The following is a 12,702-nucleotide window of genomic DNA, read 5'->3' on the forward strand; positions in this document are numbered from 1 at the left end:
AAAATCACTGCTTCCTGGAAACAATCAAAACTTAGGTTGTAGATATTTACGGAGTGGATATGTGTGGTGGTGGCTTGGCCTTTGGTGAGCCTGTGTAGTGAGCAGTAGTGTGTTCGGTGGAGTTTAGGAGAGAGTTGCAGAAAGAGAGTCAGAGGGGAGTCTGCAGCAAGCTTCTGGGGAACTGGAGTCCTGACCTCGGTGCTGCTGCAGAGAGGGTTGGGCAAGTACTCCTTCTGGGTTAGCACACTCACTCCAGGGAAACTGGGGTTGCGGCATGGTGATAGGGCAGCCGAGAGCCTGGGGACCAGAATTCCACGCTTGTGGACATGGGAGCTGCCATCTTCCATTTCCTGTACGTCTTGATTCCTAAACAGCTAGGACAGTCTTCTTACCAGTATCTTTCCCCCACCCATCTCATATTCTCTGCAGCAAGAAGTCGAGAACTTCAAGAAAGTCAACATGATCAGTCGGGAGCAGTTTGACACACTAACCCCTGAGCCCCCTGTGGATCCCAACCAGGAGGTCCCTCCTGGACCACCCCGCTTCCAGCAAGGTGAGAGGCAACATCTGGGACCCTGGCCTGGGTGGGAGGGTCTGGAGCCCTCCGATGGGGACCTTAAAGGGACAGGCCGTCACAGGCCTACCCCCTGCTTACTGTCCCCACTTTGTCTTGGCAGTTCCCACTGATGCCCTGGCCAACAAGCTGTTTGGTGCTCCTGAGCCCTCCACCATTGCCCGCTCTCTACCAACCACTGTCCCAGAGTCACCAAACTACCGCAATGCCAGGACCCCCCGCACTCCCCGGACACCGCAGCTCAAAGACTCAAGCCAGACTTCACGGTTTTACCCAGTGGTGAAGGAAGGTCGGACACTAGATGCTAAGGTGAGGCGCTCCTTCTGGGCTGTTAAGAGTCTTGGGCACGCTTTACTGCATTCCAGGGCTCTGCTTCTCTCCCTTGCCTTGTTTGAGCCAAGGAAGTGCCAAGTCCCATACCTGCTTTGTAGTCTTAGGCTGGTGGGCCCACCCAGGATTGAGTTACCACATCTGCAGGATGGACTGGGCGTGGGAGTGGTGGCCCTTTGTAGTCAAGATAAAACCTAAGGAGGATGGATCAGGTGTGGGTCCTTGGGCAAATCGCTCCTAAACCTCGGTTTCCTCACCTGTGGAATAAGCTCTTGGCTTACAGTTATGGACATCGTGTGAGAATAGATACGAAAATTCTTTGTAAATTTGAGGTAACTCACACATAGAAAGGGATCTTCATCCTACAAGTACTTGATGCTCCTCAGAGTCATTAGTAACAAATCCTGGACTGACCTCTGCAGATGCCTCGGAAAAGGAAGACAAGACACAGCTCGAACCCGCCCTTGGAAAGTCATGTGGGCTGGGTGATGGACTCCCGTGAGCACAGGCCCCGGACTGCTTCCATCAGGTACGGGCACTGGGGAGGGGAGGTTAGGCTGGCTGCAGGGTGGACCGGAAAGCCATGACATCTGTAGGACCAAGAAGAGAGAAGCTCTTTGGTCTGCGAATTAGAGAAAATTTAAGGAAAGGAGCTTCATCGAAATCTAAAAACATAGGAGTAGTCTGGAGAACTTAATGCAGATTCCAGGAAGAGGAAGGCTGTCTTCTGATGTGCTGCTGTGGTTGCATGGCATTCTCTCAGGAAGAAAAGTAGCTGGCTGGTTTCAAAAGTGGGTATCTGCTGCCTCCCTCAGGACAGCCAGGGAGTTGAATAAAAATACAGACTTCTAGGACCCAGATTCCTTTTTATTTATTTTCAGAAAAATTGCCCCAGGGTTCCATGTTCCAGAGCAAGGTTTGAGAGCTCTGACCTATGCACTCTACTCCCTGCAAAGATAGGCATGGTTTTAAGAAAAATATAGATGCATTAACCCATTATAGCTCATAAGGAAAGTTAAATGTTAACGGAGGTTAAATAAACAGCTAAAAGCTCAGGTTTGGGTACAGATCTGGGGTGTTAAATATTAGCCCTGTGTGACCCAGGGTGAGACTCCTAGTCTCTGTGAGCCCCGGTGACCTCTCGGTAAATACCATCCAGAGGCTGATGCAAAAAGTAAGTCAGACCCATGAATGTAATAACTTAAGTGCCCAGCACAGTACCTGGGTCTCTGTTGCACTATGAGAGGCTGGGTCTTGGCTGTTGGAAGGGGCCAGAGGAACCCCACCTAACCTGATGGCTGCCTGCCCTGGGGACCCTGCTGATACCGTCTTCTTCATGGTCTCTCTAGCTCCAGCCCCTCAGAAGGCACGCCTGCAGTTGGCAGCTATGGCTGTACCCCTCAGTCGCTGCCCAAGTTTCAACATCCTTCCCATGAGCTGCTCAAGGAAAATGGCTTCACACAACACGTCTACCACAAGTATCGTAGGCGCTGCCTTAACGGTAAGAAGCGTAGAGGGAGAGGGCTGAGCTTCCTGGGGCCCTACTCGGATCCACTGTGAGGGGTGGTGGAGCGGATAGCTGTTTTCTCTAACCTCAGAGCAAGAAGTGACTTGACATTACAGCAGGAAGGATTGAAGTTAGACTCAGAACTGATAGTTTTAGTGTATAGGAGGTGAAAAGAATCTGGTGCTTAGAACATTCCTGCTCCTTGATCTTTCTCTATTGGTATAAAAATTATTAAGACTTTTCCTGTTTGTGGCAAGACCGCCGACTTACCCATTGTCCAGTGTGGTCGTCTGTCCGTCACAAAAGGGTATGCATGAGGCAGCATATATTCTCTAAATAGGGGTTGCCTAACGATGGCTTATGGACCAAATCCAGCCAGCAGCCTATTTTTGTACAGCCCTGGAGCTAAGAACAGTTTTTCACATTTATTTTAAGTGATTGTGTGGGGAAGGGGAGGATTTATGTCAGAGACCATATGTGACCTGCAAAGCCTAAAATATTTATTCTCCAGCTCCTTATAGAAAAAGATTGCTGACCCCTGGTCTAGATGAGAGTGTAAGGAGAGAACATCTGGATGCTCTCACGTGTTTCTTTTTATCACAAAAGGAGGTGTCTTTTAACTGCAGGCTTCCGTCAGTTGTCTCTAAAGATACGCATTCGATCTTAATGCTCACTTAAAGTTGTTAAGCCACTTCAGCCCCCGTTTATTCAGCAACATATGGCTGCTAAATGCTTGGTTAATCTGCTTCCATCTTGGTGTGTGTGTAATAGCTTTATTGAGATATAATTCACATACCATACAGTTCATTCATTTAAAGTGTACAATGCTGTGGCTTTCAGTACATTCAAGAGTTGTACATCCATCACCAGAATCCGTTTCAGAACATTTTCATTACCTTAAAAGTAAACCCTGTGCCCTTTCCTAGTCACTCTCCATCTCTCCCTCACCCCAGTTCCTCCCAGGCCTATGCAGCCATACATAAGTCTACTCTCTGTTTCTATGGAATTGCATATTCTGGACTTTTCATGTAAATGAACTCATACAACATGTGGTCCTTTCTGACTGGTGCTTTCCCTTAGCATAATAATTTCAAGGTTCATTTATGTTGTACCATGTGTCAGTTCCTTCTTATTATCAAGTTACATTCCACTATATGGATATACCACATTTTGTTTATCCATTCATCAGTTGATGGACATTTTGGATTTTTACTTTTTGTTTATCATGAGTAAAAAACTGCTGTGAACATTCTTGTACTCGTTTTCGTGTGGACATTTAGGTTTTCATTTATCTTCATGGAGTGGGATCCTGGGTCATATCATAGGGTGATTCTGTGTAAACTTTTAAGGAACTGTAAGACTTTTCCAAAGTGGCAGCACCATTTTATATTCCTAACTGCAGTGTATGATGGTTCTGATTTCTCTGCATCCTCTCAACACTCATTATAGTTTGTGTTTTGAGTATAGCTATCTTTGTGGGTGTGAAGTGAAATCTTTTTATGGTTTTGTTTCCCTGGTAGCTAATAATGTTGAGCGTTTTTTTCCTTGTGCTTATTGGCCATTTGTATATTTTCTTCAGAGAAATGTCTATTCAGATCCTTCATTTTTTAATTATTTGCCTTTCTTATAAAGTTGTAATATTTTTATATATCCGGAATACAGGTCCCTTATCAGATACTATAACTTGCAAATGTTTATTCTCATTCTGTGGGTTGTTCTTTCACCAGGTTGATCATGTGCTTTGAAACACAAAGATTCTTCATTTTTTTAATGATATCAAATTAATGTATTTTTTCTTGTGTTTCTTATACTTTGGTATTATAGTATTTTTTAAGGGAACTATTTTGGACTTACTAATATTGTAGGACTACTGAAATCATTCTTGGTAATAAAGAGGAATATAATTCGTTGGAATGCACAGATTATTTGTTTGTGATTTTCCTTGTTCTAACTACACTTGAAAGCAGTAACGTTAGAAGTAGAGAGCTAAGATGACCTGGTTTCAGAAGCTGATGCCACCTATTTCTGGGGCGACTCAGGCCCAGTGCCAAGCAGCAGGGCCTGACACAGAGGTAGTTAGGCTCAGTAAATACCTCTGCAAAGACTAAAGAGGCAAGTGATAAGCCAGTAAATTGGGAGAAGAAAAGACCTAGGTCCTTGAGCCCCAGGATCAGCTCTCCCCCAGAGCACAGGGAGCCTGGGCCTAACGTACGTCTTTACTCCTTTCTCCCCCATCAGAACGGAAACGCTTGGGCATTGGCCAGTCTCAGGAGATGAACACTCTCTTCCGCTTCTGGTCCTTCTTCCTCCGAGATCACTTCAACAAAAAGATGTATGAGGAGTTCAAGCAGCTGGCTCTGGAGGATGCCAAAGAAGGCTACAGGTGAGTGGGATTGGGGTAGAGGCTCCTGCTGGTGCTTGGGGAATAGTGAGGGGTCCTGGTTGGGTCTGCTTCTAGAACTGAATTTGGAAACCTATTGTACATATATTTCATTTACTTTGTGAAAAAATTTATTGCTTTTGAATGACTAATATATTCATATGGTTCAAGGTTCAGAGAGGTCAGAAGTTATATAGTGAGAAGTCTCCTCATCCCAGTTCCCCAGCCATTTAGTTCCTTTCCCCACAGGCAACCAGTATTATTAGAATCTTGTGGGTCCTTTTTAAAAGTACTTTGCTTATTATGTAAGTAAGGACATATCTATGTAGTCTCCTACACCACACCACACCCCCTGTTTTGTTTGCACAAAAGATGGCCTCTATTAGATACTATTTTGCACCTTTGCTTTTTCATTTAATGCTATATTTTAGAGATCATTCCATTTCCATATATAAATAACTTTCCTTGTTCTTTTCTATGGCTTTGAACTATACACAATGTATGGTCTTACACTGTAATTTATTTAACCAGTCTCCTATTAATAGCTACTTTGGCTGCTTTCAATATTTTGCTATTTTAAAAAAACAAAACTTAAAAAAGGCACTTTTTTCCCCAAAGTAAAATGTTACCTCTATAAGCAGTTTGAAAAGGACAGAAATGTTTAAAGAAGTTAGGGGAAAACACCCTTCAGTCCTGAGACAACCAGTGTTAATGTTCTACCATATTTAATATATTTGAATGATGCAATGAGTGCCTTTTTGTGTCTTATTTATCATTTTTAAGCATGAACACTTTCCATATTAAAACATTTAACCTTTTTGCCTCCTTACAGAAGTTATTACACGCTTTACTTTTTTCTTTTTTTCACAAAAATGGAGTCATTTTACATATAACACTTTGAAACATAACTTCTAGTTTATAACATATTATAAACATCTCATTATATCTCATCAGTATATATTTATGTTACAATTTTTAATAGGTTTTATTATTCTATTGTATGAAGTTACCATGATTTTTTTCTTAATTGCTTCCCTCAGACATTTAAATTTCATTTAATAATACTATCATGAACAGTTTTTTGTATGTCTATAAAATCTAAATTTACATTTTTGGTTGTTTATCTGGTACATGTTCTTAGAAGTGAAATTTTGAGTCAGAAAAAACCTACTAATTGGCATGGCCAAATGGCTTTCCTCATGCCAGGGATTGGCAAACTTAAAATGGGCAGACAATAATTTTAGGCTTGGTGGGACTTTAAGGTCTCTGTCGTAGCTACTCAAACTCTGCTCTTGTAGCAGAAAGCAGCGAGTGGTGCTCTGTCAGCATGTGGGTGTGGGCAGGGGGCTGTTTGTGGTTCATTTGACCTATGTTTACTGACTTTTGGCAAACACTAAATTCTGGACCCATATAAGCTAGCATTAGATATTAGCCTTCTCAAAGGCTTACACTTTCTTACCATTTTTTAATAAACTATGTGTTGAAACTGTTTCATAGGTCATCTGTCATCCAGGTGTATTTCCTGTTTTACAGGTAAATTGTGTTCTGATTTCGCTGACTTATGTTCTCCTACAGATATGGTTTGGAGTGCCTTTTTCGATACTACAGTTACGGCCTGGAAAAGAAGTTCCGGCTGGACATATTCAAGGACTTTCAGGAGGAAACCGTGAAGGACTATGAAGCTGGTAAGAGTCAGAGTTGGGGCTCTGTGAGCCCTGGTCATCTCAGTCTTCTCTTTCGGCCCCCAGCTCCTCTGAGAAGCCTGGGCTTGTCCGTATCACATCACACCTCTCTGTCCTCTGGGCCTCTCTACTCAGCTTTGCAGCAGAGCTTCTCTCTACCTGTCTCTCCTCTTTCCCTGCAGGCCAACTCTATGGGCTGGAGAAATTCTGGGCCTTCTTGAAATATTCCAAAGCCAAAAATTTGGACATTGACCCCAAACTTCAAGAATACCTCGGCAAATTCCGACGTCTCGAAGACTTCCGAGTGGATGTGAGTGGAAGTCTCTCATCTTTCCCACCCTGGTTGTCCTGGAAAAAAAACTAGACCAGAGATCAGGATACCTGGGTCTTGGTGCCACTAGCCCAGGGATACTTCCCGCCCCCATTTGGGCCTCAGTTTCTGTGTGAAATAGAGGGTGGTAAGTGGGCAGTGAAGGCTGATTGGAAGATGTATGGTAGCTCCTCCCTCCCTTTCCCATGGTGGATGTGGCTAAACCATCATAATGCTCTTTCCCTCCTACCTCACATCCTCCTTGCTGCTGTGCCCTAGTTAGAGGATCAAGATGAGTACCCAAGGTAAACGTCTTTACTCTTTCTGGGGGAGTTCAGTTTCAACCCCAGAAGTATTTATGTCCAATTCTTCCCTCTACCTACCTCTTCTTGGAGCAGCAACTCAACAGTGACATCCAGTGGTGGATCAGGGTTATTGCTACTGGTTTTTTGTGCTAGGTGCTTTGGGGACTTTTCCATCAAAGAGTTTATAATGTAGTAGGGAGATGCCAGCCATCTTAGTTCCATGAAACCTTTTAGCCAAAGGGCAAATAGAAGTAAATGATAGTCCTCACATGTATTTAAAAAATTGACATTGAGTTTATTATGTGTCAGGCACTGTGCTAGGCACTTTACATTGATCTCATTTAACCTTTAAAATGTGAAGCAGGCAGGGTTTATTGTTACCATCACTATAGCAGTGGATGAACTGAAGCCTGTGGCCACCCAGTGGGATAGTGGCAGTGCTGCTCAGGCCTCCTGATAGAAAGATGAGGCTGTTGTCTACCATCCTGAAGGATTTTCTCCTTTGGGGGCCTGCAGCAGGGCACATATATAGAGAAGCCTTGTCATAGGAAGACTTACTGGGGGTAGAACAAGAAGGGCTCAGCAGTGGCGCCCAGAAAGGGGAGGAAGCATCCTCAGACCTTTGGCATTGGTGAAGCTAGACTGAATCCTAGGCTACTCTTAAGATAGTGTCCTTTTTAGGGGATCCCTTGAGTGGGATGAGGCAGTTCCCAAGAGCATCTGGGCCTTCTGAGCTGGGGCGTCCCAGCATGTTGCCTGTCACATTCCATGTATCATCTCCTGAGCAGCGATGCCCCTTCTTAGAAGGGGAACAGAAGCTCATAGGGATTAAGTCCTGGGCTTCAGAGGTAGATGGACCTGGCTTAAATTTTGTCTTCACCACTCACAAGCTCAGGGGCCCCAGGCAGATTATTTTTGTATGTTTCACTTTTCCTCCTCTGTAAAATCAGATGATCTTGTCTACATCAAAGGGTGGTGTAGACCCTATGAGAGAATGTAGATAAATCAGCATGAGGCTTGGCATCTTGACCTGGAGGTGTGCTTAATAAAACTGGTAACTGGTTTGTAGGGTTATAAACCTAGTCATTATCTACACTAGGAGCTAGGAAGTAGGGGGTTTCTAGACAGTCCTGTCAAGGAAGGGGGTGTGGGTAGTGCTCCCTAATCACCCATGACTCCCTCCTCTGTTACAGCCCCCCATGGGTGAGGAGGGCAACCACAAGCGACACGCAGTGGCAGCAGGAGGTGGCAGTGGTGAGGGCCGGAAGCGGTGCCCCTCCCAGTCTTCCAGCAGGCCCGCCACCGTGATCAGTCAACCCCCCACACCACCTACTGGCCAGCCCATCCGGGAAGATGCTAAATGGACAAGCCAGCACTTGGACATACAGACTTTGGGAAAGTGAAAAGCTCCTTAGCCCTGGGGTTTTGGGGGGTAGGTGAGAGTCCATGGGGGTGCCCAGTCCCAGGAGAGGGGACAGAGAAGGGACAGGCCTCAAGTCATTAGGATGGGCCTTTGTGCTGAGTAGCAGTGTGTATACCATTTGGCTTTGAGAGGTACCCCTGGGCAGGAGCCTCCACACACCTCCTCCCCCTTCTGTCCCCATGACTCTTCTTCATGTCCTAGCTTCTTCTGAAGGGGGGGAGGCTAAGGAGGAAGGTTTTTTTTTTTTTATATATATATATATATATATATACATATACATATATATATATATCAAGTTTTAAATTATTGATAGTTCGTCTGTATTACCAAAATCACTCTAGCCCTGCCCACGGCTGGTAGGCCGCAACCCTGGTCCCCACCACAGCCTCCTCCTGCTCCCCCTCAAGCCAACTATGCAGCCCACAAGAAGGCCCTGTGGGCCCCATTGCCCAGCACTGCCCCACGCAAGGCTCTGGCAGCGTCCCTGGGCCCCACGAGCACCAGCCCCTGGGTCATCTGGGGCCTGCCATCACCGTGTTCTCTCCCTGCTGTCCCCACCACAGCCTTCTGCCATCTTTTGGGAGAAGGAAACCAAAGGATCTAAAAGTGGGGGTGGGGAGGGCTTCAGCCTGTCTCCACTCCCCTCTCCCCATACCCTTTACTCCCCAGCCCAGAGAGACGCTGCTCATACCAGAAAAGACTATTGAAAGATGATTTATTTTATTTTTCTCTGACCTTTCCATCCTTGGAAAATGGAAGAAAAAAAAAGACAAAATCGACCATAAAAGACCAAAAAAAAACCATCAGAAAACCCCCACCTAATCCACAGAAAGTGATGTCTTTCCCCTACCCTTGGAATTTCTTTTTTTTGTTTTGTTCTTGGAAAAAATATTTTTTTAAAAGTTGCCTTATTGTGGAGCGGGAATCTGAAATAATCAAATGCCTGTTTTCCTCGGTGGAGTCACCTGGAAGAGCTCCCACCTTCTCTGGATGTGCCTGGGCTGGATTGGCTAGAATCTTTCTCTGGACCGAGTTGCATGTACAGTGCCTCCTGCCTGTAGGCAAGAGAGTTGGGGGCGGCTCAGATCAGAGCCGTGCTCGAAATGTCCCTCCTGTTGCATCATTTGAAGCTGACGTCCTGTGTCTGTACACTGCTGCCACTGTCGTGTCCTCGCTCTGCTTGCTGTTGCCTCACGCCAGGCCCCATCCTGCCGTGACACCCTTCATCCTACCCTTGGAACCCCAAGGCCAGGTTTGCTTCAAACTGTTGAAGGACAGTATTGGCCTGGATCTGGGACACACTTGTCCTCAGCTTGACCGTCTCCCCCACCTCAGAGGGGAAAGGTGGACACTGGGCAGCTGAGGCTTGGAAACAATTTTTCTCTGAGACCTCAAGGAGGCTTTGTCTCACAAAGGTGGAGAAAGATGCCATTCTTCCCCAGGTCGGGAGGGTGTCCCCATCTTGCATCCGTCCTCTGCAAGCTGTCTCTGCCCACCCTCCAGTTGATCCTACCGGGGAACGGGAGGCAAGGCGGCTTTGGGGGTGGGGGGAATCCTGCTGGTTGCAGAAAGGTATATGTGGACATAGAGTATACCTGACTTCTCTTCTCCGGCCGCTGACTGCTTGGGTTGGGCTGTGAATGACAATGGAATGACTGGAGTCTCCTGGAATCTGAAGCTAGGGAGGGTGACTGAGGACTGAACCTCACGGACTGGGCTGGGTGCCAGGTGTGGGCGTGACAGACAACACGGTCACCCATGGTGGTGTTGGTCACGCACTGACACTTTTTGGCCCTCTTTTCAACTGCTTCCTCTTTTGGGCCCAAAAGTTGGGAGTAAGAGACAGTATCCCAGGCTGGCAAGGGCTTGCCCTCTGGGGCACCTCATTGCTTTGGCCTGTGCCCCCTTTTCTGCCCTTCCACTGTTCAGTATGGGCAAGCCCACCTCAGTTCCTATGAGCCAGTTGTCTCAAAAGCCAAGAATGAGTGTCTGGTCTCTGCTCTGACAGTGGGGTCTGAGGCTTTTCCCTGCCCAGTCTGGTGCCTGCCCCACCACGTGCCAGACACTGTACTCCTGCGTCCCCTCTTCTTTCCTTTATTCCCCCTTCCTTTCCTTTGGGTCGCTCAGCCCTGTACTGTATCCAGCACCACAGAAACCTCAGTGTTTGTCCTCTGCTGGGTTTGGGAGCACAAGGAGTCCTTGGGGGTGCAGGGAAAGGCTGTTCTTACCTAGCATTTACTCCCAGGCCAAAGGGGCTGCCATCCTCTCCCTGATCCCACAGACACCCCCGAAGAGGAAGCCCCTTTGTAGGGGAGGTGAGAACTTCAACTCATCATGGGCTGAGGGTGTGGGGGGAGAGGGCTTTTTTTCTTTTTCTTTTCTTCTTTTTCTTTTCTTTTTTTTTTTTTTTTTTTTTTGGTAACATGTTAGGAGTTAAATGTTGCAAAGAGTAGTTTACATCTTCACTTTCTGAAGACACTTGAACTTAGGACCGATGTATCTGTGACAAGCATGCCAGGAGTGGCCAGGGCCATCAGGGCATGCCACTTCACACCTGCCATCTTCCACGGGGATCCAAGATCTGACACAAAGCAAGAGCCTGCCCAAATCATTCTGTTCATTGTCTGTCCTTCCAAGATTGGTCCATGCAAGCAGAACCTTTGGGCATCAGACATCAGAAGGTCTGCATACCCCAGCCCTGCTAAGGGGCAGGTTACTGTCGCGTGCTCCTGAACCTGGGAGCAGATGCACTACCAGTGGGGAGGGGCTGCCCAGCCTGGACCCCCCCCCCCCCCCGGCTCAGATCGAGGTGCGGAGCCCCCTCGTCAAAGTTGTTACGTTTTTGTTTTGTTCTATTGTAGCTCTTTTTTCCCTTTCCTGAAGATTGATTTTATAAAAGAAAGCTGCTCAAGAAGCCCTGGACGCCCTGGAAGTGCAGAGGCAGGGCAAGGAAGTCAACTAGCTAGGGAGGGTGGGGTGGGTTTTTGCCAAAAGCCTTGGGTGGAGCGGTCGGAATCATCTGGTGCCGTCTGAGCGGTCGGAATCATCTGGTGCCGTCCTGAGTGGGACCCCAGAGTATCTCCTGTGTAGAAGGCTCCCTGGACTTGCCCCAACCCCCCACCCCCACCCCGCCTTCAGCCATGTTGCTGGCAGAGGCAGAGAAGATCAGAAGGTACAGCCCGTTTCTGACTGGAGAGGAAAACCTGTCATCTGGCTTTGCGGAGAAGGTTCCACCTTATGCTCATAATACGTTATCTTTACCATGTGCTAGGATATCACATTTTAAAAGGACAAAAAAAAAAAACTGTAAAATACTTGAATGAGCTTGTATTATAACATTAATATTATTGAGTATCTGCTTTCCAGGCTGAAGTGATTCATTCATTATTCTAGTCCTGCTTTAGTCCTTTGTAATTTGTGGTAATTATGCTTTTCTTTTTAATACAAAAAAATGTATAAAAATAAAAACTTGAAAAGGCAACGGACTGGCTGGTCTCCCATCTTGGGTACGGCTTTTGGGAGTGAGGGATGGAACCTGGTTAGGGTTCCGACACCAGATCCAGAGGAACATGCTCGGGTTGGGCTGGTGAAACCTTTACGAAGCTCTGGCACTGGCTGTTGGGGAGTCCATTTGAGGCAGGGGATCCTTCCCAGCTTCTAAGGCTGCTGGTGGTTCCAGGCGAGTTCCTCTGTGGTCTTGAGAGCTTTGCCAGCCTTGAATCCATGCCGCCTTCTCTCCAGCGAGACGTGGGAGCTGTGGGCAGTGCCACATAATAGACACCAGTCCAGCAGACAGAATTCCAGGACTCCGTGCCCTGGCATTGTCTGGAAACAGCCAGGAAGATAGAAGTTGTTGTGATACCTCCTCAAACTCATTTCCCTGCAGGGTGTGAACGAGTGACAGACGCTCCAGCCTTAATGGAATCCAGGTCGGCCACGGAGCCCTGGGATCCTTCACAATGAGCACCCCCACTGTGACTGGCCCCTGGGCCATTGGTGGCTTTTTCTCAGCCTGTGAGGCCAGGCGTTGGCAGTGGTAACATTCTGAATGCTAGAATGGTCCAGGTGTGTCATTACAAAACTAAAAGTGAGCCTTATTTCTTCATTCAACTGACAGCTGTCCCACAGCCTTGGTAGTTGAACATCCAGAGTTTGCCGGATGATTCCACCTTGTGTCAGGTGAGCAGGAAT

At 46.8% G+C, this 12,702-nt stretch overlaps 1 protein-coding gene across 4 annotated transcripts in view; it reads left to right on the forward strand.

Annotated features, from left to right (window-relative positions):
• The window catches only part of LARP1 (La ribonucleoprotein 1, translational regulator), a 93,558-nt gene extending 81,566 nt beyond the window's left edge, over positions 1-11,992 (forward strand). For all 4 annotated transcript variants that reach the window (XM_032477175.1, XM_032477176.1, XM_032477173.1 and 1 more), the window contains 8 exons: positions 430-553; positions 678-883; positions 1,327-1,433; positions 2,254-2,405; positions 4,650-4,794; positions 6,367-6,476; positions 6,656-6,783; positions 8,282-11,992. In XM_032477175.1, the coding sequence (XP_032333066.1) occupies positions 430-553; positions 678-883; positions 1,327-1,433; positions 2,254-2,405; positions 4,650-4,794; positions 6,367-6,476; positions 6,656-6,783; positions 8,282-8,491 (1,182 nt within the window). In that variant the 3' untranslated portion in view covers positions 8,492-11,992. The remainder of the gene's footprint in view (positions 1-429; positions 554-677; positions 884-1,326; positions 1,434-2,253; positions 2,406-4,649; positions 4,795-6,366; positions 6,477-6,655; positions 6,784-8,281) is intronic.
• Positions 11,993-12,702: the final 710 nt, after the last annotated feature.

Source organism: Camelus ferus, chromosome 3, assembly GCF_009834535.1.
Source record: "Camelus ferus isolate YT-003-E chromosome 3, BCGSAC_Cfer_1.0, whole genome shotgun sequence".
NCBI classification, from domain to species: Eukaryota; Metazoa; Chordata; class Mammalia; order Artiodactyla; family Camelidae; genus Camelus; species Camelus ferus.